Source organism: Arvicola amphibius, chromosome 6 (assembly GCF_903992535.2).
Source record: "Arvicola amphibius chromosome 6, mArvAmp1.2, whole genome shotgun sequence".
In the NCBI taxonomy this organism is placed as follows: Eukaryota; Metazoa; Chordata; class Mammalia; order Rodentia; family Cricetidae; genus Arvicola; species Arvicola amphibius.
In genome coordinates, this window is record NC_052052.2 from 5,135,101 (window position 1) to 5,158,287 (window position 23,187).

A 23,187-nucleotide genomic window follows, 5' to 3' on the forward strand; every position below is an offset into this window, starting at 1 on the left:
TAACACTCCCCTAAGGATCCCCAGCACTGGCTCCCTGGGGTGGAATCTGGGACCCAGCACTACCTGCCTCTCCCTCTTCCAAAGCCACGCCAAGTTCCTTGGCCTCCAGGGGCTGGGCGTCCTGGTAATTGCATCAAAGCAATACATAAAGGCAGGCCAACAAAAGGCCCTGCAGCAGGCATGTGCCACCAGAAGGGAGCTGACCTAGAACCCTCGAGTTGGTGGTCAGGACGTGAGTCCACCGACTGCTGGGCCTGTGGATCTATGAAGTAGAACGTGGATACCACTCAGAGTGAAACGCACAGGGTTGTTAGTGGCATGGGGACTCCTGCCTGTGAATCAGCCCTCAGGAGACTGCTGTAGGGAGGATGCTGTGACTCTGAGGCCAACATAGGTTAGATAAGTGAACCAGCTTGAGCTATAGTGTGAGGCCCTGCTTCAAAGATGGGTGGATGATAGACAGACAGACAGACAGACAGACAGACAGACAGACAGACAGATAAATAGGTGGATGATATATGGATGGATGGATGGTACATACATACATCAATAGATTGATAGATACATAGATAGATATAAAAATGTGTCCATATTCCGAATTGCTTCCTACCCTTCCTGAGCCTGACTTCAGCAGACCTCAAGTCTGGAAAGGGGAAAAGTCAAAGTCATAATTTGACCTGTTTTTCTTTCTCTAAACCTGAAATGAGTCTGTTATTGCCAGGGCATTATAATATTTCTGGACCTTGTACTGAGTAGAGACACCCACACCCAAACATGAGAACAACCAATCAACTTGTCCGCTGATCTGTCCATCAAATCACCATGCCTTGGGAGACTGAGAGCTGAAGGATTAGAGAAGTCCTCCTGGAAAAGGAGGGCATCCTAGACCTGCCAGGAAGGAACGGGTGGAGGCTGGCTGCACAGAGGGTGGCAGGCAAGGCTCAGGGAACTTTCTAGAAGACTGAATGCAGGAACTCCAGGCTGCAGGCTAGGGTACACAGGCTTCACACATGAAGACTGCATCTCCCCCTGGGTGGTTTGCAGGCTGCCTCAGGCACCCAGACTGTGCTCAGTGGGCTGTGGGGACAGCAAAGAGCCAGAGATTTTCATCTCCCAGGCTTTTGGCATCCCAGCTTCCTCCTGCAGAGCCAAGCTCCCTCAGGGGATGGATCAGAGGAAGCCCCAGGCGGCCAGCTGATTCCTGCTGACCTTTGATCCTTCCTCTTATCTTTCCTCTTCTTGCTCAGCAGCTGGCCCTGTTGCCAGTCAGACTCAGGCTCCAGCAAGAACCCTCAGTCAAGTCCTGGCTTCAGGAGGGGGCAGAACTGGAGGCTAGGATTCCAGAGAGTCTCCCTGTATCCCTTCGGCCACCTCATCCATTTGGTGGGCATGGCAGACGCACACTGCCCACCTCCCGTCGGGCATATTGCAAGAATAAAGGGAAATGAGGAGTAGGAGAGCAGTCAGGCTGAGCAAAAAGCAACCACCAGATGTCTTGGCAGGACCCGAGTTTGAAGTCAGAGCCCTGGCTTCCAGCCCAGGTGGGTCCCTCGCCAGGCACGGAGCTCTGGGCAAGCGACTGCACAGAACTCCTCTCTCCAGAGGGAGGGTGCCCTGCCCTGGTCTGCCCGCTTCTCTGGCTAGCATGGATACCAAATGAGATAATGACTGTGAAAATACCCTAAAAAGAATGGATCGGCCCACAGTGGCAGGGATTATCTTTATTATTAAGGAGAGCGATTTCCACAATCCAGAAAAGCTGCCATTAACAAGAAGGGTCCTGTTCATGTTGATTTAATTTCCTGGTTAACTGAGCGTTGGCAGGGAAAAAAAGAAACATGTTTCAACCCTTATTGGAAATCTTTTTAAATTATGCCAGTTTGCTTTCTGACGCTGGTCATGGTATAGTCTTGAGTCTTTATTTATTAATGAGCTGATTGATTCATATTTTCATTTATTACTCTTGCTCTGAATGTAACCCAAACAGCAGCCATGGACTCGGCCTCCCTCTGCCGGGGACCTTGTCCATTCCTGGGACTTGAGTTTGGGAAAAACAGAAGCAAACATGGAGAGGGCCTATCATGTGGTCTTCCAGGGTCTCTTCGGCCTTTTGATGTTTCCTTAGAAACAAAAGAGTTTCTGCAAAAGACTGTGGCTTAAGAAACACTTCTGGTCAGGGTGGAAGGGTTGAGAAAGTTTGTCCAGGAACATCTGTGAAGAGGAGTGCTCGGTTTGGATTGGAAAGCTGACAGGTGTTTGTTTGCTTGTGACATGGTCTTTTGTAGCCCAGGCTGACCTTGAACTTGCTATGTAGCCAGCTATATATGACTTGCACCTGGTCCTACTGCTTCACCTCCCGCCCAGTATTAACATCACAGCTGTTCAACACCACGCCTGACTTGCCATGGTTGTTCTTAACTCATTCGTGAGGCCTGGCGTGGCCAAATAGACAGCCTCTCTCTCTTTCAAGACAGAGAGAAAAGACCATCTGAAGGTCTCGGAGTCTGAGCTGCGGGTGAACAAAAGGGGTGCCTTGTTCCTGGGTTGAATCTGGTGGGGAAAGGCTGACCATTTAAATAGAACTTTCTGGAAGCAAATGTCCTTGAGTCTTTGGGCTAACAGCCCTTTCTGTTCTCAAGCTCAAAGTGGACTGAAGAAGTGTCTGAGATTCCCAGGGACAGTTGTCTGCTGGGTAAGGTACAGTGTGACAGAGGCTGTGGGCTGCTTGTACAGGGGACAGTCCCAGGCTGCAGGCAGAGGCTAAGCCTGGAAAAGCAGATCTAAAGGTCTGGTGGCTGCTTTTCCCTTGGGTGCCTACATTGGTGACCTCAATGATTATGACCCAGAAACGTTCACTAAGCAGCAAAGGTGAGAAATGTGGGCTAGCCTGGGACCTTGATGCTCTCGGAAGACACAGTTCCATCTCACAGTCGAAGTCCTTGGCTGCATTCTCACAAGCCACTGTGTAGGTCTGAGTTTCTCATCGGGGCAGTTTAGCCTCTGAGAGCCCTGGATAAAGCCAGCGGCCTTCCACAGTTGTCCCAATGGGAGTGTAATGGCACATGGCGGATAGAGGCCAGGGAAGGTGCCGCCCCCCTCCCCAGCAAGTGCTCAGCATGGTCTCCTATGCCATCACCCGGTTCCAGCCCAGAGTGCCAGTGCCACGCAGGCAGTGTTGGGGGGATCCACACCTGCTGTGTCCTCACGTTGCCAGTGTCTGCTCTCCCCACAGAACCCCGACATCGTCCTGGTGCACTACCTGAATGTGCCGGCCATTGAGGACTGCGGCAAGCCCTGTGGGCCCATCCTCTGCTCCATCAACACCGACAAGAAGGAGTGGGCAAAGTGGACAAAGGAGGAGCTCATCGGGCAGCTGAAGCCCATGTGTGAGTACCTGTACCCCGGTCAGCATTGCCCAGGGGAGGCCTTGGGGAGACCCAGCACGGAGCCCTATTTTGTTCAGACATGGTGACACTTTGAATTTAGCTTTCATGACATTCCCTCCGATGTCTACAGTCACTTGATCCTCATAAGGATTTTGATCCCGCATTGCAATCAAGGCACAAACCCTCAGACTCAGGCCAAGGAGATGGCTTAATCTGTGGCGCGATACCATACAAAGAGTAAGAACCTGAGCTCAGACCCCAGGCCTTCACGGGAAAAGCCAAGAGCGGCAGAGGTGGTGAGATTGATAGAAGGGAAGGCAAGTGAGTCCCCAGAAGCTAACAAGCCAGCTAACCTAGCCTACCTGGTGAAGTTCCTGGCCAAGGAGAAATTTTGTTAAACAAAGAGATGGAAAAAATCCGAGGACCACCATCCCAGGTTGTCCTGTGACCTCCGTGCACACGCACCCGCTCTGACACGCTCATGCCTCCGTCTCATGACAGGTGGAGACGACTCAGAGACACAGACAGAGTAAACGGGAGAGAGCAGGAGTTCGTCTGCCACACACAGGAGCAGAGTGGGAGGCTGAGGAGGAGGGGCAGTGCAGGGAACAGAATAGCTGCTAGAGCTGGCTGGCCCCGGCTACCACCTTTGGCTGCCCAAGCTGGCTTTGCACATGACAGCAGGCTGCTGGCCCTGGACTGCCCAGCCTGGTGGCAAATGACTTTCAGTAATTGAGTTGATTTCATTTCATCGGCAAAACTGAGGTTTCAGCAGCATCTGTCAGGTGTGAGTCACTGAGACAGACAGACAGCCGAGGGTCCAGGAAGCCGAGGACCCTTGTTTCCACAGGTTCCCCCACCCTTTCTGCCCCCCCCCCCTAAGCTGGGCTCAGCCGGATTGAGAAAACCACAAGGCTGCCCAGCGCTAGGCAGGACCCCATAGCTCAGTTACCACTCAGCAAAAGTTGGTCAGTGGGTCACTCGGGAGCAGAAGCATTCTGAGCTAGCCAGAAGGGAGCTGAAGTTGTTAGACCTAACAAGGAAGCCACTGAAATATCTTTACCTGTGGGCTGCAAGCTGAAGCTGGGGGTGCTGCCATGATCCACCTCTCCTGAAAGTCTGAGAACCCGAGTATGCCATCAGCCTCAGACCTGGAGAGGGTCACTAGGGAAGGAAGACCCAAAGAGTCCACCCTGGGGCTGGGCTTCAGGACAGAGCGGCATCCCCTGGGCTTATGTCCCGAGTGCACCCAAATTGTCTCTGATACCACAGGTGCCCAGGGGCCTTCAGGATTCTGGATGCATCCTTGGCTGCAACTCTAGCTGTGTCTGCCCTGGCCTGAAGCAACTGGTAGCCCTCCTGTGGATGGCAGGCAGTGCTTCCACCTTAGGCCCCTACCTCAGAGCTCTGTACCCCTCCTGAGGCCTTGGGGCCATCCTGCCTTTCTCTCCTCTATCTCACCTCTCCCTACTTCATCTGTCCATCCTACTTCAGGTTCCTGTACTCACCCTCTATCCAGCCCCTACCCATAGGCTCAGCCCGTGGGCCCTAAGGCCCCTGGTCTCCTCAAAACCCCCAAACAGAAAGAAAGCCACCACCATTATCCAGAGGGGCCACACAACCTCTCCTTAATTCTGCAGAGCAAGGGAGCATGGGAATCAGTGGCATACAGTTAGTGCTCAGAAGTGCTTTGGGGTGACCGTCCTGGATTTAGCCCAGTGTCTGCAGGACACTGAACAACAGGCCACAGCCTCCAGCATCCAGGCTCTGGGAGATGAGGCTGCTGAAATGTGCCCTCTCGTCTCAGGCCCTGCTTCCAGATGGGCTCCTACTTCTAACTCAGGGCCAGAAGGCCTCAAGGAGTGTCAACAAGCACACACAAGGGTCCTACGCAACCCCACACGGGGCCCTTGGGTCTCCTAGGCAGTGTCTTGGATCAGTTGGGGCAGGGACTCTGCCCAATACATATTCTGATGTCACCTGCTAGACAGTAGAAGGAGCCAGAGATGGGACTCAGGAGATAACCATTGTCCTGGTTCTGTAGCCACCTTGAAACTAAGATTTGGTTCTGAATACCTGTCACTCACAGATGCCAATAAGCAGAACCTAGAATTAACATGTTGCCTTATTCAGAGAGAGCCTGCAATCTGAGAAGATGGTGGATTAGCTTCCTAAAACTCTATCTTCTGTCTCATTTCTAGGCAGCAGATTCTATAAGGTCAGGGAGACAGAGACTGTCAATCATTCTGGGCTCAGCCCTCTGGTCATGTGGTCAGCCATGCTTTTGAAGCCTGTGGTGTCTGTGCCCCTCTCCTGCCTTCTTCCCGCCACTTCGTTATCACTTCCAGGGTAAAGACCCTAGAGAGGACTCTTGACCTGAAAAGGTGGCAAGAATCCAAGTGCTTCTGCCCCTGGCCACACCCTCAGTGTTCTGTCTAAGGGGCTCCTTGCTCCGAAACCTAGATTGCAGGAGCACATTGCTTCCTCCCCTCTGGAACTGTCATCGTTGTCCTCTGGGTCACTGAAAAGAGAGCCATTGGCAAATTAGGGCCTATCTGCATACGATAGGCTCCAGCCAGGCCACCCGGAGCAGATGACTGAGTCCTGGCAGAAGTGTCAGAGACTGTGTGTGCCAGAACCACACCTGGGACATGCTACCAGGGAAAGCCATGTCTGCTAAGCAGACCCTTATGCTCAGGGTCTCTGACTAGGGCTTCGTCGCTAAATGCACACAGATAGCTTCTACCTGAAACCATCAGTGCCACGCTCCCTGACACCTTGCACAAGGGTGCCACCTCCAGGCCATGCAGGACGCTCAGGGTCATAAACTCCAGGAGGCAAAAAGAGGACTCGATTTGGCTACGAAGTTTTACCTGGAGGGAATGACGAACGCTTGCTCAGTGCCCGTGGTGCATTAAGGAAGTTATATAAAACCACGAGACGGAGACCAAGAGGTCACAGCACTCAACAAACTGTGCGTACCCGTCCTGGGCTCTGCTGTGCAGGCAGGCCCTGCCTGGGAACTGATACTTGGAAACAGAGTCCCCATAAGTGCCTAGCTGCTGATCAGACTTGGACAGCACACAGGTGCCAGGCAGCAGTGTTCAGGGAAAGCACTGTGTGCTGAGAGCCAAGAAGCCATCAGATGGGTTCCAGAGTCAGGCATGCCATGAATGCTGGAGCCAAAGGCATTAGCTTCATAAATCACATTCCTTCAAAAACTTCCCTGTCTGGTGCCCTGATGTTTCCCAGTCTCTCTCTCTCTCTCTCTCTGCCCATCAGAGTTGTCAACGGCTTAATCAGAACATGTCACTGCTCAGTGGCGGAAGGCCTCTGTCCACACGCAGTCTCTGTCTCACCTGTCTCAAAGGAGGAGAGGGGCTCCTTGTGCCATCTGATTCTTTGGCCCAAAGGGTTTTCCCTTTACCTGAAGTCTGAGGAGTCCTCACCTAAAGAGCAAACACAGATTGAAATGAGGAAAATTCGATCCCAACAGGCTTCCTGAGAGCCTTCCTGGCTCACGTAGCCCCTCCTTGCCAAATAACAGTCGCTTAAATAAAAAAAGAAATAGATTTCTCCTTCATGTTTACAAACTTGGCAGTCCAGGGTTGACATGGAAGTCCCCAGTATCTGAAGTTAGCCATGGTGGCTCCTTCTTGCTGGTTGCTCTGCCATTTTTAGGTGGTGCCCACTTGTACAGATTAAAGGTGGCTGCTCCAGCTCTGGCTATCACAATTACATTCCGATCAACGAAAGGAGGAGAAACGGAGAGCAACCCTCTTCCCTTTATGGGTAGAGCCTCAAAGTAGGGATATACATCATCCCTACTCCTGAGTTCTTGGGCAAAAGCTTGTGCTATGGGCAGCCGTGGTTGGAGAGGCGTCTGGGGCAGGATGGCGCTCGGCGAGGCGCATTTGCAGTGATGACTCTCCCTTGTGAAGCGGGCATGGGGACCCCGTGAGCTTCAGCAACTAGTCATCTCAGGCCAAAGTCTGGGGATGGCTGTCTGGGGTCCTGGCTGGGGTGGGAGAGAATGGACCCCATCTGCATACAGTCTGTCACATCCTGGAAGTGCTGGGGGGTGGGCATCTACTCCCTTACAGCTGTTCTGGACCATACGCAAGGCTCTGGCTCTTGGTCCTTCCAGCTTGCTGGGAAATTTGTTCAGTGGCCCAAAGCTACCACCACCATGGCCCATATCTCACTTCTGTGACCCAATGGGGAGCCAGATAAAACTGGTTCCCATAGAAAACCCATGGCTTCCTGCCCTGTCCCACTTCCTGGCTGCCCATCCAGAAAGAGCTTGCCAGCCTCTCCCCAGCTAGCAGTCTGTGGAACTGTAGCAGCCAGAGTGACAGGCAATGGCTTTACACTGCTCCCAGCCCTTCCTTAAGTAGCAACTGTGCATAACTGCCCTTATCTTGGGGTTCCTTTTGAGGAACCCTGGATGGCCAGATGGTCTTGCAGAGAAGCAAGGGCCTGAGCTTTCTGCAGGCCTCCACCTCCCTAGAGAGCATTGGACGGGTCCAGCCTTCGGCCAGCCCAGCTTTGCCTGCCCCACTGTCTTCTGGGAACCCCCTCATGTCACTCTGGGCCTATAGATGACCACAACAGGTATCTTTGGCTACAAGAGGAAGGCCAAGTAGGAAAGTTGCCTGGAAAAACAGTCTAGCCTAGGACAGCAGCCACCTCACACCCCACTGCTCCTGCATGTCCCATAATTCCATGCATACCTGCACACATAGGAACCCACATGCACACAGCACCCTCGTCTCCTTGAATACATATAAACCAGGACACACACCCGAGCTCAGTAAGGGGAAGGCTTAGTTTCCGGACCCCGTGACCTCTGAAACTTTTCTCCAAAAACACCCCCACCTCATGCCCTATGAGTCAAGGCCCAGGGTACTCTAGTACACCAGCAACAGGACACGCACGGTGGCCGTGATGGCAAGGGGAAGCCGTGTAAAAGAATTTGCATCAGAAGCTGGAAGAAGGAATGTAAGCATGGGAGGTGTGGCTCTGTAAGGAGCCAGCTTCCCCTTTCCCAGACTTGGCCAAGACACCTGAGCTTTCTGAGCAACCCTGCTTTCTTTCTTGGGAAGGGATGACAACGGGCCCTGCCTCCGTGGGTCTCTGTGGCCCTGAAATGACGTCACAAATGTCAAGTGATTAGTTACTGGCAGCAGTTAAGAGGAAAACCAGTCCAAAGGCCAGAACAGCACCCTCTGGAGGCCAGGTCATTAGCTCGCAATCCCTGTGGGCACAGCAAGGGCTCCCAAAAGCCACCCAGACATCTATCTTCCCCCAGCCAGGTTGGGACCACTGAGCTCCGTGCTGCACTGGGCTTTGGGAAGAGGCCAGACAGGAGGAGGCATAGGCATCCCTCAGGAAGCCCCCGTCAAACCTACCCAGAAGGCGTCACAGGAGTGTATCAAGGATGCCCGTGTTCTAGGGGCCCCAGGCCACCCGCCTAGAGGCTAGTGTGGGATCTGGGGCAGGTGGAAGACCCAGGCAGGCCGTGCGGAGCAGCGAAGGGGAAGCAGAGATGAGGCAGCGCCAGACGCAGTGCTGACGGGATGGTGCCAGGGATGAGCATGAAGTGATGGAGACCATGCTGTTTGTGGCCAGAGGTCCGGCTGACCCTGAAAGAGGGGGTGGGGTGGTGCTCAATGTCCAGGAGGCCATGTTTCACGTGAGACAATAGAAGCCATGTGAGCACGGGGGTGGAGGCCATGTTGAACTTGAAGGGGTGGGTATTGCATTGAATGTGGAGCGGAGGCCATGTTAGGTGTAGACACGGAAACCATGTTGAGTGTGGAGGCGTGGAGACCACGCTGAGACCAGGAGTCTGGGGTCATGTTGAGCCTGACAGGGAGAGAAGCCATAATGTGTATGAGAGAGAGGCCCTGTGAGTGTTGGGTGAGGATCGCTGTACACAGAGGGTGATGGCTGAAGGGAGGAGAGTGTGAGGGTGCCGTCACTGCTCCCAGAAGTCCTCGGGGCTTCGATGCTTCGGTCTTCACTGGAAACATCTCAGCTCTTCACTGTACACTCCGCAAAGGGCCTTTTCCAGCCCCAGGGCAGCCAACACGGGCTAGGGAGACCGCAGACAGGAACCCCACGCTGTGAGGCCACAGCTTCAGAGGCAAAGAAGAAACAGAGCAGTATTTAGGGTCACCTTCCCTTCCCAGGAACTCCTCACCCAGTTCGTCTGCCACCCAATCCCCCCAGGTCCACAGGGCTCTTCCCACCTGTTCCACAGAGCTCCCTGGGGCCAACACCTGAGCCTCGGGGTATGTGTTCAAAGTATCTTGTTTTCTCGTGATTTTTCAAACAAAGACATATTCGGTAACGGGGAGGCTGCGTTTATTTGTTTTGCTTTTTTGCTTAGATTGTAATCCTGGTGATTATAGAGTATCAAGAAGTAAAATCAACAAAGGTGCTCCTTTCCTGGGCTTTCAAACCAGTTCCTGGTCAGTTAGCGCCACCTGGTGACCAGTAGCAGCAGAGCACCTCCAGGATGAGCCCAGCCTTTCCTGCCGGAATTGTCTGAGCAGAGTCTGGGGTATGCAGGATGGCTGACCTTGCACATGGCAAAGCAACTGACCACTGGCTGCAGGCGTGGCCATGAGAAGAGAGGAGCAGAGAGTCAGGGATCAGCCTCTGGTGGACTGTTTCCAGGGAAGATTTAGATCCCAGTGTCCTTGCAATGGAGAAAGATCTCCAGGATAGTAGTGAGGGACACGTAAGTCAGGTGTAAGCACCCAGGCTGCTGTGTCTAGGAACTGGAGCAGCTAGTCACAGCACAGTGAGCCCTGAGCAGGGAGTAGCCAGGGGAAGGAGCAGCGAGTCACTGAAGCGGGTCTCAGAAAGCAGGCTCTGGGGCCCAGTCCTACTTTGTTCTGATTTCGAGGGTATAAACCAGCCGCAGAGTGTGTGCGTGTTTTACATCCTATGAATACAAGGAAGACCATCTTTGTCCCCAGAACTGAGAATATCAGCTTTGTCCTTAGGGGCAGAAGTCCTGTGTCCTGATGGGACTGCAGGACCCGAGGGACCTGGAGAGGATTCCCTGAGCACTGTCTTGTCCCTGGGTTAGAAGCCACTGTCCCTTGAACTTCAGATGGGCTGAGCCCTGCTCTGCTCAGCCATACATACTTCCAGGAATGCCTCGCCCTACCGCTGTGGCCATCTTCCAGCCTTGCATATGGAATCTTGTTTTGTTTTGCAATTATTCTCTTTGTCCCCTCAGGCTCCACTCTGTTGAGCTGATGTGTCCCCCAGGAGGAAAATGCTTCTGGTTTCCTGCCTGTCCCTAGCTGTTTGTCCTTCAGGACTCCTTGGGCACCTGTACCCCTAGGCTGTTCCAAAAAATCTCCCCTGGTTTTTTCCCTCCCGATTCACTAGCTCAACCAACTTTTGTGGAGTGTTCTCAACCCTGCTCTGGGTCTGACGGTCAAGGATGTTTCTGACTTGGAAATCAACTCGCTAGAAGAGAAGGTCTAGTGAAAGGTGGAGTTCTTAAGCTCCCCATATTTTAAATCTCTTTTAAGAATCAAGATCTCTGGAGCACATAATTGGGAGTTAAGAGGAGGTTTCCTGCTGGGCAACTGTGGTGCATGCTTTTAATCCCAGTACTCAGGAGGCAGAAGCATCTCTGAGAGTTCAAGGCCAGCCTGGTCTACAGAGTGAGTTCCAGGACAGACAGGGCTACACAGAGAAATCCTGTCTTGAGGGAAAAAACGAAGAAGAAAGAAAGAAAAAAGAGGAGGCTTCTCCTAAAGGAAATCTGTCATCTAGACAACTGGAAGGGGTCTCCTGTCCCTACTTTGAATTGGCCCAGAAGAACTGGACACCCAGCTGTCTACATCTGCATCTTTCCCTGATGGCTCTTCCCTGGAGAAGTGGAAGGACTAGCGACTCCGGGTCTGAAGTAACGGCACCAACAGAGACTCTTCTCCCTGCCAAACTGAGTATAAGCTGCATGAGACAGACACACTCAGCTGAGGCCACTCTTCAGGCATCCTGGGTCCTTATGGTTTTCCTAGAGGTGAAATGCAGAAGCCAAGGCCATGCTGTTCCCATGTGGTCTAGATTTCCTGACCTAGGAGTCCCAACCCCTCACTACCATCTGATGCAATATGACCAGGGTAAGTTCTCTACTCCACAGCTGACACCAAACCCCAGCCTCTGACTTTCTCCTAGGGAGGCATGACATGGCATGAAGCCTAGGGCTCCCAGTAAAAAGCAGGAGGGGCTGACACTCCACATCTCAACAGCGAGAACTAGCCGTCAAGCTCAGCTGAGACGCTGCAGCCAGAGGATCCTTGCACACAGCGAGCATGCATGCCACCCCAGCCCTCTCAGACTCAGCGGTGTTCCTCAAAATGAGATCTGTGGAAACTTTGTCCTCGGCACCAATAGAATGAGAGCAGGGAGACGAGATGGAGAATTGAGTAGCACGTGGGTGTCTGGATATGAGAAGTTGAATCTAATGAAAACTTCATCTAGTTGAACCAAGAAATCAGAAGCAGGGCCTTTATTCCTGTCAACAAGGATACAGTGAGAATTAAACCTACGCACGGCTGCCATTTCCCATTGACCTTGTTGCTATGGTGACAGCCTTCGAGCATCAACAACTCAAAGATTTCCAGAGGGGCTCACATTCACTGGAGGTTAGGCGGGGCAATGGGCTCCCTCTCCAGCTGGCTCTGTCATATGGCGAGGAAAAAGGGTGACCCCCACGCCCAGGCTTGCCTGGGAGTACCCCGGTTTATATCCGAGTAAATGACTACCTTTCTGTGTCCAAGGTGACCTGGTTTGGATAACAAGTTAAACAAATGGTCACCCTTGCCATGGGTCTCTTGTGTGGCAGGTGCTGGATATAGATGAACTCAGACAGAAGAGGAGGAAAGGAGGGTCCCAACAACCCTTAAAACAAAGACACCAGGACAAGGACACTGCCACTTGTCACCTATTTGCCTCAGTGCCAAGAATCTCTCCCTGGGGAAAAAAGGGGGATCAGCATGGATTCTCACTGGTGCATGCATCACTGTGGAGATGGAAGTTGACAGACCTGCCCTGTCCACCTTCCAGAAACAGAGGGACCGCCAGGGCTGAAGGGCCTCTCCTTCCTTCCCCATCCTGTCCCTTCCCAGGGTCCCCCTAGAGTAAATTGTCTCAGCAGAAGTCATTGTCCCTCTACCTACCCCTGTGTGCTCAAAGTCCCCTGAGGAGTGGGGTGGAGTCAGGGGAAGCATCATGACAGCTGTTTATGGGTGAGAGAACTGAGGTAGAAAATGCTTCCGGGGAACACAAGGAAAGAGCTGCAACCACACACGGCTGCTGGAGAGGCAGCTGCAGCTGCAAGCCACCTGCCTCCCAACACCATCGTCCCTTGCGGCCGTCAGCAAGTGTGGGTCACCACATAAGCCCATGAGGACAGAACAAAGATCTGCTGGCCTGGGACACCATTACCTCACTTTAGTGGCAGGGATCCCCCGTGAGGAGGCGGGTCTAAGGGCCACTTGTATCATGGAGGCCTTAGCTTCGTTTCCAGATCCCTGGGAAAGCAAGTTCGTCCTTCCTACAGAGCTGTATGCTTTCCTATGCTGGCACCTGGCCTGCCATGGTGGAGGCCAAGCTACACCTCCTAGTACCTGGGCTAAGTCCGGATCTGCAGCCCTGATGGGGACCTCCTGGTCCCCTACCTCTGCTTGCTGGGACTTTCAAGAACACCTACCTGTCAGGTGTCCTCTGCTTCCCCATCTCTTCCTTGTTCCCCTGCTCTCCCACCAGCTCCTACCTATCCCTCAGCTTCTCCCTACTCCTCCATGCTGCCCTCTCTCTGCACCTGAATTTGGTCTTCCGGCCTCCAGAACTGTGAAGACCGTATCTCTGCCTGTTATAATCCCTAGTCCGTGGTATGCTGGGATAGCAGCTGAAACAGGCTACAGGCGTCACTGCAGCCCAGCACCACTGACTACAGTGTGTATGCACGGTGGAAACTTGCTGTTTCCAGTTCTGGAGCCTGGAAGGCCGAGATCAAGGCGACTTGGAGGTTGGCTTCTGGCGAGGCTTCTTTCTGGCTGTGCACAGCCTCCGGCTGCTGTCTTGCTGTGACCTCACATGACTTCCCTGTGAGTACAGGAACGTCTGGTCTGTCTGCCCATGGCGTGAGGTCCTATGACCTCATCTATTAATGACTTTCTTAAAGATCTGAGGTGGGGTCCCTCTTGTAGCTTTGGGGAAGCACCATTCAGTTCATCACAGGAGAAACTGGTTAGGCAGGCAGAGTGGTCCATGCGTTCCACTTCCTCTGGAGACTCATGGATGGAGCTGCCATACCCAGGGTGCCCTAAGATGCCCATGTCAAGATGAAATCTCCTCGTCTCAATCTCTCTCCTCATGGCAGCTGACTGCCTCTTGGGAAGAAGGTCTCCAGGCACAGCCAGGTGCTAGCATTGGCTTCATTTATTCATAATGGCGGAAGCTGCCATGCCTCCGGTCTGATTAGGGAGAGCATCTTGCTAGGCAGGTCAGCAATGGTGTGAGGTGATTGGTTTCTCTGACAGTCACCCCCAGCTGCAGCTCTACCACAGGTCCTCACACCGCCTCTCGGCAGGCAGCCCAGGGACACCCCACGCCCCAGAGTGCTCAGCAGGAAGCCACAAGATGGAGTCCTTTAAGGTCCCAGCATCTGCTTCCTGTAGGTCAGTGTGGTCTTCTCTGCTGTTCCTATCCTGGGAAGGCTTGGGCTAGGGCCAGTTTACCCACCCCGTGCCTGCTTTACCCCCTCTCTTGGATATCCCCTGTCCCTGCCTTCCTGAGGACTCAGGTTCCCCTCTACCCCTTGACCGGCTCAGGGACCAGCACTCAGGCTCCATGTAGGGGAACCGAAGAGAGGGTCTGAGATTCTTTCAAGCTGGGGCATCCTCCTGAGCCGGGAGGAAGAGTAGTGACCAGGAGCGGGTGAATGTGGCTCAGAGCCAGCAAGGATGTTTTCCTGGCTCTCTGTGCCCTATTGTGACCTTGCATTTGATCCAGGGCACTTCCTGAGTTTCCTTTTGTTGCTGTCATAGGGTAGGTGTGGGGCTTGGGCAGGGGTGGTGAGTAGCAAGTGCCCTGTGAATTTGTGGACCTGCCTTTCAAAACACGTTTTTTCCTCCGCAGTAGAAATCTCCTTTCCCACTGATTCGGTCCCTGTCGGGACTCCGAGCATGCCGTGTTAAAAGCTGACTTGATGGTGTTTGATATTCAGTACTAACGGCTTCCCTCCCTGAAGGAGGGGGCTTCTCTCCCCCTCCTCCAGATGGAGGGGGAAGACAATCTGCACATTGGATAGACCGAGACTCTTGGTAATTTGCGTTAAGCATCCAGAAATTCATGGCTTGCAATCTGTCTCCCTTCGCTGGGTTTTCATTCTGTAACTTTCACAACCTCAGGAAGAAAGCAAGAGGCAGCAGGGCTGAGGTCTGCATGGTTGGATGAGGAGCAGGAATGTGGGGAGCTGGTCAGACACTCAGCCCCGTGGAGGCTTCATGAGCCCACCCAGCCCAAAGCACCATCTCGGACTGGCTTGTGGCTAGAAGCCAACAGTGGAGTTTCCCTGAGAACACTCACCTCTCTAGAAAGCCAAATTCAAGGGGCGGGGTGAGGGGGAGGTCACCAAGGAACATGTGGCCGTGGCTTTGCAACTGGCTCCTGTTCAAGGTTCCCATAGCAGATGCTCTAATACAAGGCCCTTCTACCTGGCCTTGAATTCCTTGCTAGGTTAGGATCAGGACAGAGTTCTGTGTTCTATCGTGGTGGCATTTAAGGATACATGCACATATACACACTCACAATCACACACACATACAGACACGTACACAAAATATATACACTCACACACAGACACACACATACATACATAAACATACATACACAGACATGCTCACACACATATACAAACATACACACACTCATACATCACAGACACAGTACACACACGTATACATAGACATACACAGAGACACAGGCACACACACTGTGAGAGCTTTAAAACATTCCTGAAACACTTCAGCCCCACAGAGTCAAGTTCTCGTACACAGGAGGAGACACACAGAGGCTGTGGCACATTCTGGTAGGGCAGGAGAGCCTCCATGGTACCCTCCAGCTCCTGGGTATGATACGTGTTATCATCTCCCCTCCCCGAGCCTGCTTCCTCATCTGTGAAATGAACCTGGAGAGGTAGGGGCCTGGCCCCTGCCCAGGACCCTCCTGCTGTCCAGCTGTGTGCTGGGAAAATAGACATAGGATAACTTGGAAAGGAGATGCCATGGGTGTGGTGAGGCACGGCAGACCCCAGCCTGGGCCATACTTTCCGGCTCCTGGAAACATCCTGGGAACACACTGTTCAGAAAAAAGAAACCCAAATGGGTGTAATTAACAAGATCCTGAATCTGTGGGGATTCCCATTTCCACTGGAACACACACACACACACACACACACACACACAGGGAGCCCTTCCCCACCTACAGAAGGATGGACCACAAACATCATTGTCTGACTGCACAGGACTAACACAGGCAGGGACATCTACAAGGCTAGACAGATGGACAGAGTAGCAGCAAAGGCCACCTAGGCTCATCCTCTCCCATCAGAAGCTGAAATGTACTGGGGGCATCAGAAGATTTTGGAGGCAAGTCCTTGAAGACCCCCAGAGTAAAGGACAAGGAAGGTAACCATCACCCAGCCACGTGGGCAAGAGGAGCCCAAAGGAAGACAACCAGAACCCAACCGCAGACCCAGCTTCTTCCCTTTAAAAACGCACCATTGACACAATGAGGAAAAGTGACCTGAGCCGATGACCACCTGTGGGGTCTGCACAGGGTCTGGCAGGCTGAGCTGTCTGTGGATTCCCCAAGAAGCTCCTTTCCCAACCTCAGACGTCTGTGGGCCACAGCCACATCCAAGAGCACTGTTGTCATCTCCTGCTTCATTCATGTCACCATCCTCACCCTTGACAGCTATGACAATGATACTCTTTGCTCAGGTTTCACAACTACATACAAATGGGCCTTCTCCCTGACTCGCTGGTGAGGCACACCTCGGTCTTTTCCCATTTTAACTTTTTAAAAAATATTTATTTATTTATTATATATACAATATTCTGTCTGTGTGTATGCCTGCAGGCCAGAGGAGGGCACCAGACCCTATTACAGATGGTTGTGAGCCACCATGTGGTTGCTGGGAATTGAACTCAGGACCTTTGGAAGAGCAGGCAGTGCTCTTAACTGCTGAGCCATCTCTCCAGCCCCCCCATTTTAACTTTATAGACAAGGAAGCAGGCTCAGAGAGGCCAACTAAAGCACCTTGAGTTCACACAAAAGCCAACCCTCGCCTCAAACCCAGGTGTGAGCCTGGCCCAGCTCCTCCCTGTCCTGTAGATTAGGCAGCCCCTATGGCTGCATTCTGGAGCCCTCATAGTGTCCCCACGTTTGATACCCACCTCTCTGCCTTTTTTTCCTGCACACTCACCTCCTTCCTGGAATCCCAATGCTGGGGGTTCACTGTCGGAGATACCAGAGTGTTGGGTAGAGCCATGCCCCCTCCCACTCAGGGCTCAACTCACTCTTGGTGGGGTCTGCTTTCTCCACATACTCAATAGTGCAAGTAGGTTTGTCTTAGGGGGTCTGTCCAGCCTCATCCTGCCAGGCAGGTGGAAACTTCTTTCTGGGCTCTTCACCCCAATTCCAGGAACTGCAGACACCCAGGAATGAGCCAACCCCCCAGAGCATCTGTAGACATAATGGACCATCAGTGAGAATGGGGACTGAGTCCCCTACACGCGGGATCATGGGCCTATCAGTCCTGTTCCAGCTCTTGTGATTCCCTTTGGAATAGAGAAGTATGGACAGGTAGGAAGCTGAAGTCTCCCTATAGGGGAGAGCCCCCTGCTACATGCTCAGTGAACCCTCCTGCTTCTGCTCTGTGAGTCTGCACAAAGTCTTATAGTCCGCAGACATGTCGGAGCCTCTCAAACTTCCAGTCTTCCTCCCGTCCTTGTTTTCTACCTCCTCTTGGGAACCCCTAAAGAGCCTTCCCAGTGCCTTTGACTTCGGACAGACAGAAGTGAGACTGTAGACAAATTACTACTCCAGCTCATCCAGTTCAACAAAGGGATAAAAGTAAGGAAGAGCTCAGAGCTCCTAAAGAGCAGAGACTCTGCTGGCTAACTTGGCCTCCCAAACCCATCCTAGCAGTGGCCTTCCAGCATGCTGAGCTTTCAGAGAGCCTGATACCATCTCCAGGGCAGCCCCATCGCCAGCAGCCCCTGACGCTTCTCTCTCTCTCTCTCTCTCTCTCTCTCTCTCTCTCTCTCTCTCTCTCTCTCTCTCTCTCTCTCTCCTCTCTCTCCTCTCTGCAGTCCATGGCATCAAGTGGACCTGCAGCAATGGGAACAGCAGCTCAGGCTTCTCAGTGGAGCAGCTGGTGCAGCAGATCCTTGACAGCCACCAGACCAAGCCCCAGCCTCGGACCCACAACTGCCTCTGCACCGGCAGCCTGGGTGAGCTGGGGCCCCTGGGGGGCACGTGGTACTGGGTAGTGAGTGGTGGGTTCTGCTGTCCTGTCCAGTGAGAAGAGGGGTAAGCAGGGGGTGGCAGTGGGCACAGTTGGGGATGGGGGGAGGCACTGCTGTCCAATCGAGTGAGGGAGGGAATGAGTGGAGGTCTCTGGAGACAGATGGTACTGGGCCTCCCTGTGAATAGACAACTGAATTGGGGAATGTAGAGAACGGGCTCTCCTACCGTAGCCAGAAAGGGAGAGACAAGGAACAAGTTGGTATCACAGCAGCTAAGAGGGGCACCCAGTAGTCCCTTTACCCTGGCCTTTCCCCTCGCGCCCCCCACCACACACACACACCAGAATCAGCATCACAGCCTGCTTTGGGAAAGAGAGAGCAATCTCCAATGAGGCGTGGGAACAAGGAGCAACACGCAGCTGCACCAGGAGAGTAGAGATGTTTGGGGTCCAAGGCCTCCATACACTCCCTGTGGGGGTCGTGTTCTTAGGAAGCCCCAGCAGGAGGCTCGGGTCACCAGTTCTGAGGTTTGTCAGCACTTGTCCCGAAGCAATGGGACCTCTCAAGCTAAACCTATCTGTCTCTCCCAGGAAGGGAAGGTTTCCTACTCCCCTCCCGCCCTAATGCCTCTGCTTTTCTGACCACGGCATTTGCTTGGTGGGGTTTGCCTCTCCCCTCCCCTAATTGCCTTCATTAGACACTTCCATCATTCAGCTGGGTCCTTGCTCTGTGAAGGCTTTTTACATTTAGGAGCCTAGACAGCGAGCCTGAAAACAGAATCAGAAAGAATTCTCCCTTTTCTCAAAAGCCAGATGACCCTCGTCTAATGGAAAGGAAGGAAGGAACCCCTGAAGATGTGAAAGTCCCAAGGAGTTGAGGACAGGTCCTGGCTTAACTGAGCGGTGGAGAGGGTCACCTCAAATACCTCCCTGCTGGGCTGGCTCAGTAGGTGAAAATGCTGTAAACTAGCCCGATAGCCTGAGTTTGTGACTTACTTGGTGGATGAAGGGACCCAACTCCTGTTAGCTGTCCCCTGACTTCCACACCAACACCATGGCTCACGTATGCCACAACTTAATGTAATAAACATATTTAAATACGTTCTTGCCCCAGAGCAGGGTCTAGAATGCTTTTTGATTCTAGGGTCTGAGACCTGGCTTGGAGAAGAGTGTATTCTTTACCACCTTGGGCCAATCTCGGGTTTCTGGTCCCCAGAACAAGGGTCCTGAAGGTCACAGGTTTCTTGAAGCATTACACAGTCAGAATCAGGTGTAAAAAGTCGGGCTGGGCATGAAGACAGAGCCACAGCCCCTGGAATGAGTCTTCCAGCTCAGAAAGAGTCCGTCCAGATGAGCAGTGTCTGTCTGGTGGGATGAAGAGGACTTTTCTGGAAAGCAACACCCTGGGTCCTATATACCACATTCTGCTAATTTTGAAAAAGAGCAACAGGTTCAAAACATTTGATCATTGCAGGATGGTCACATAGGGTGTGGCAGAACTCCAGGTCTGGAGGATGTCCCAAGTGTCCAAGGATGGTGGTCTGTCCTGCCTGGGGTCTGGATGGGGACTTTGCAAAGGGTTCTGACTGCTTGAAAGAAGAATCAGTCGAAGTCCCAGCTCTGACTTTATGCGTGTGTGTGTGTGTGTGTGTGTGGTGTGTGTGCATATGTGTGTGTGTGTTCTGCTCCCATCTCCACAGGAGCGGGCAGCAGCGTGCATCATAAGTGTAACAGTGCCAAACACCGCATCATCTCACCGAAGGTGGAACCACGGGCTGGGGGCTATGGGGGCCACTCGGAGGTGCAGCATAACGATGTGTCGGAGGGCAAGCATGAACCCAGCCACGGCAGGAGCACGAGCCGGGAAAAGAGGAACGGCAAGGTGGCCAAGCCAGCACTGCTACACCAAAACAGCACAGAGGTTTCCTCCACCAATCAGGTGGAGGTCCCTGACACCACCCAGAGCTCCCCGGTGTCCATCAGCAGCGGGCTCAACAGCGACCCCGACATGGTAGACAGCCCAGTTGTCACAGGTGTGTCCAGCATGGCAGTGGCCTCTGTGATGGGGGGACTGTCCCAAAGTGCCACAGTGTTCATGTCCGAGGTCACTAATGAGGCCGTGTACACCATGTCCCCCACCGCCGGCCCCAACCACCACCTCCTCTCGCCTGATGCCTCTCAGGGCCTTGTACTGGCTGTAAGTTCTGACGGCCACAAGTTTGCCTTCCCCACCACGGGCAGCTCAGATAGCCTGTCCATGCTGCCCACCAATGTGTCCGAAGAGCTGGTCCTCTCCACCACCCTTGATGGTGGCCGGAAGATTCCAGAAACCACCATGAACTTTGACCCCGACTGTTTCCTCAATAATCCAAAGCAGGGCCAGACATACGGGGGTGGGGGCCTAAAAGCCGAGATGGTTAGCACCAATATCCGGCACTCGCCGCCTTCAGAGAGGGGCTTTGGCTTCACCAGCGTCCTCACCAAGGAGATCAAGACGGAAGACACCTCGTTCGAGCAGCAGATGGCCAAAGAGGCGGCATACTCCTCCTCGGCAGCAGCCGCTGCATCCAGTTCCCTCACCCTGACCGCGGGATCCAGCCTTCTGCCGTCGGGCGGCGGCCTGAGTCCCAGCACCACCCTTGAGCAGATGGACTTCAGCGCCATTGATTCCAACAAGGACTACACGTCCAGCTTCAGCCAGACGGGCCACAGCCCCCACATCCACCAGACCCCCTCCCCCAGCTTCTTCCTGCAGGATGCCAGCAAACCCTTACCCCTTGAGCAGAATGCCCACAGCAGCCTGAGCGACTCTGGGGCCACCTTTGTGATGCCCACGGTGAAAACGGAGGCCTCATCCCAAACCAGCTCTTGCAGTGGCCATGTGGAAACGCGGATAGAGTCTACTTCCTCCCTGCACCTCATGCAATTCCAGGCCAACTTCCAGGCCATGACCACAGAAGGGGAGGTTACCATGGAGACCTCCCAGGCAGCTGAAGGGGGTGAGGTCCTCCTCAAGTCTGGGGAGCTGCAGGCCTGTGGCTCAGAGCACTACCTGCAACCAGAGACCAATGGGGTGATCCGCAGTGCAGGTGGTGTCCCCATTCTCCCAAGCAATGTGGTGCAGGGACTCTACCCGGTGGCCCAGCCCAGCCTGGGCAACACCTCTAATATGGAGCTCAGCCTGGACCACTTTGACATCTCCTTCAGCAATCAGTTCTCAGACCTGATCAATGACTTCATCTCTGTGGAGGGGGGCAGTGGTACAATCTACGGGCACCAGCTGGTGTCGGGGGACAGTGCTGCACTCTCACAGTCAGAAGATGGGGCGCGCGCACCCTTCACCCAGGCGGAGATGTGCATTCCCTGCTGCAGCCCCCAACAGGGCAGCCTGCAGCTGAGCAGCGCCGAGGGCGGGGCCGGCGCCATGGCCTACATGCATGTCGCCGAGGTGGTCTCGGCTGCCTCTGCCCAGGGCACCCTGGGTATGCTGCAGCAGAGTGGACGGGTGTTCATGGTGACTGACTACTCCCCAGAGTGGTCTTACCCAGAGGTAAGCTTCAAGTGCTACCACACGCCGCCCTACACCCATCTCACCTGTGCCGCGGCGCAGCCTGGGAAGCTTGTTTGCATGCGGCCATTTGGATGGAGCTCTGACGGGGAAACAAATCTGTTCCCTCCCGCGGTGGCACTCAGACATTACTGTAGCAAGGAGTTTTCAGTCAGGGCTATCCCAGGAGGCAAGCTGCCCTTCCCAGCTCTGGCCAGAGCAGCTTGCTGTGTTCTGGCTACAATCTTGGCTTTCCGTTCCCTTTTCTTTCTTCCCCTTCTCCTTTCCTCCTGCTTTGTCCCCAGCCCTACCTTCCACTCTCTCTCCACCCTCCCTTCTTTGGGGACGGAGGGTGTCTTGGAACCACTTTTAAAAGCATCCAGAAATCAACATCAGAGTCTTGGGGTTATTGCTCCCTGTAGCTCAAGCTCGGCTTCACTAAAGCAAGTGGGGAAACTTCCCACCAAAAGTGAGAGGGAGTGTGCAACTTTGGGGCGCTCAGCCATCTACAAAATCAACATGGTATGTGCCCCAGGATCCAGCCTGTGTTCCCCTCATCAATGGCTGATTTCCAGGGTTCTCACCCTAGAGACTACCACCCCAACAGGACTGTAGGAAGACCCAGGTTGTGCCTCAGGTACACTAAAATGGAATGGGCTAGGAAGGGGGCAGTGCGGCTCCGGATCCCCTAAATACCTTGCTTGCATGTGGCAGAGCTTGAAGATCTCTCCGGCTGTGCCAGCACAGCCTCTGGCTCAGACACTTTACCCCAGGGTGGCTGCCCATAATTTTTACACCAGCCCCTCCCCCCCGCCACATCATCTAGGTGACAGGCAGGGACTAGGTTCATACTTCCTCTCCCCCAGTAAAGCCCAGGTCAGAAAGGTATCCGAGTAGCCCAGCCTCCGGACCCGCAGCCTAGGTAGCAGGCTGATGTCGAGACACAGCAGACGCTGCCCATATGGTCTCGTGAGCATCCACAGGATGTTGGAGGGAGTGGTGAGACTGCCACAGGAGGTGAATGGCCAGGAGCGTGGGGCTGGAACTGGAGGATCCGGTGGGGAGCTTGGTTCTGCCCTTATACTCCAGCGACCTTGGAGAAGTTGCCACCTTCCCTATCTCTAAAATAGCTCCTATGGAGGGGCCAGAGAGATGGCTCAGTGATTAAGAGCACCGTCTGCTCTTCCAGAGGACCCAGGTTCAATTCCCAACACCCACATAGAAGCTGACAGCTGTCTGTAACGCTAGTCCCAGGAAACCTGAACACTTTCTTCTGGCCCAGGCATACATGTGGTACACAAATACCATTCAAGAAAACCACCCATACACATAAAAAATAAATAAAAAATGTAAAGCAGCAATGGGATCCTGGAGACCCTGAAGACTGGCAGCACCCCACTCTGCCACAGTCCAAGCCCTCGGTAGGCACCTAGAAGGGCCCTACTGGGCTACCTCTTGGCGTGGCTTGGCTGTCACCCTGCTTTCTCAAGCCTGCATCATGGTCCTCCTGCTGTTCTCATTCAGAGACCCACTGGGTAGCCTCCTCCAGGAGGCTTGGGGAAACCGTTTAAAGGGACCTGGAAGGAGAGGTGTATTCTGGGAAGAGGTCAAATCTGCCTTCTGGCCCCACTCTGAAGTCTGACCCTCTGGGCCTCAGTTCCCTTGTCAAGCAACTCCTAAGAGAA

At 53.6% G+C, this 23,187-nt stretch overlaps 1 protein-coding gene across 1 annotated transcript in view; it reads left to right on the plus strand.

Annotated features, from left to right (window-relative positions):
* Camta1 (calmodulin binding transcription activator 1) overlaps positions 1–23,187 on the plus strand; it is an 811,989-nt gene that overhangs the window by 704,602 nt on the left and 84,200 nt on the right. Inside the window, exons 7-9 of the mRNA XM_038333569.1 lie at positions 3,233–3,386; positions 17,801–17,941; positions 19,656–21,505. Of these exons, the coding sequence (XP_038189497.1) occupies positions 3,233–3,386; positions 17,801–17,941; positions 19,656–21,505 (2,145 nt within the window). The remainder of the gene's footprint in view (positions 1–3,232; positions 3,387–17,800; positions 17,942–19,655; positions 21,506–23,187) is intronic.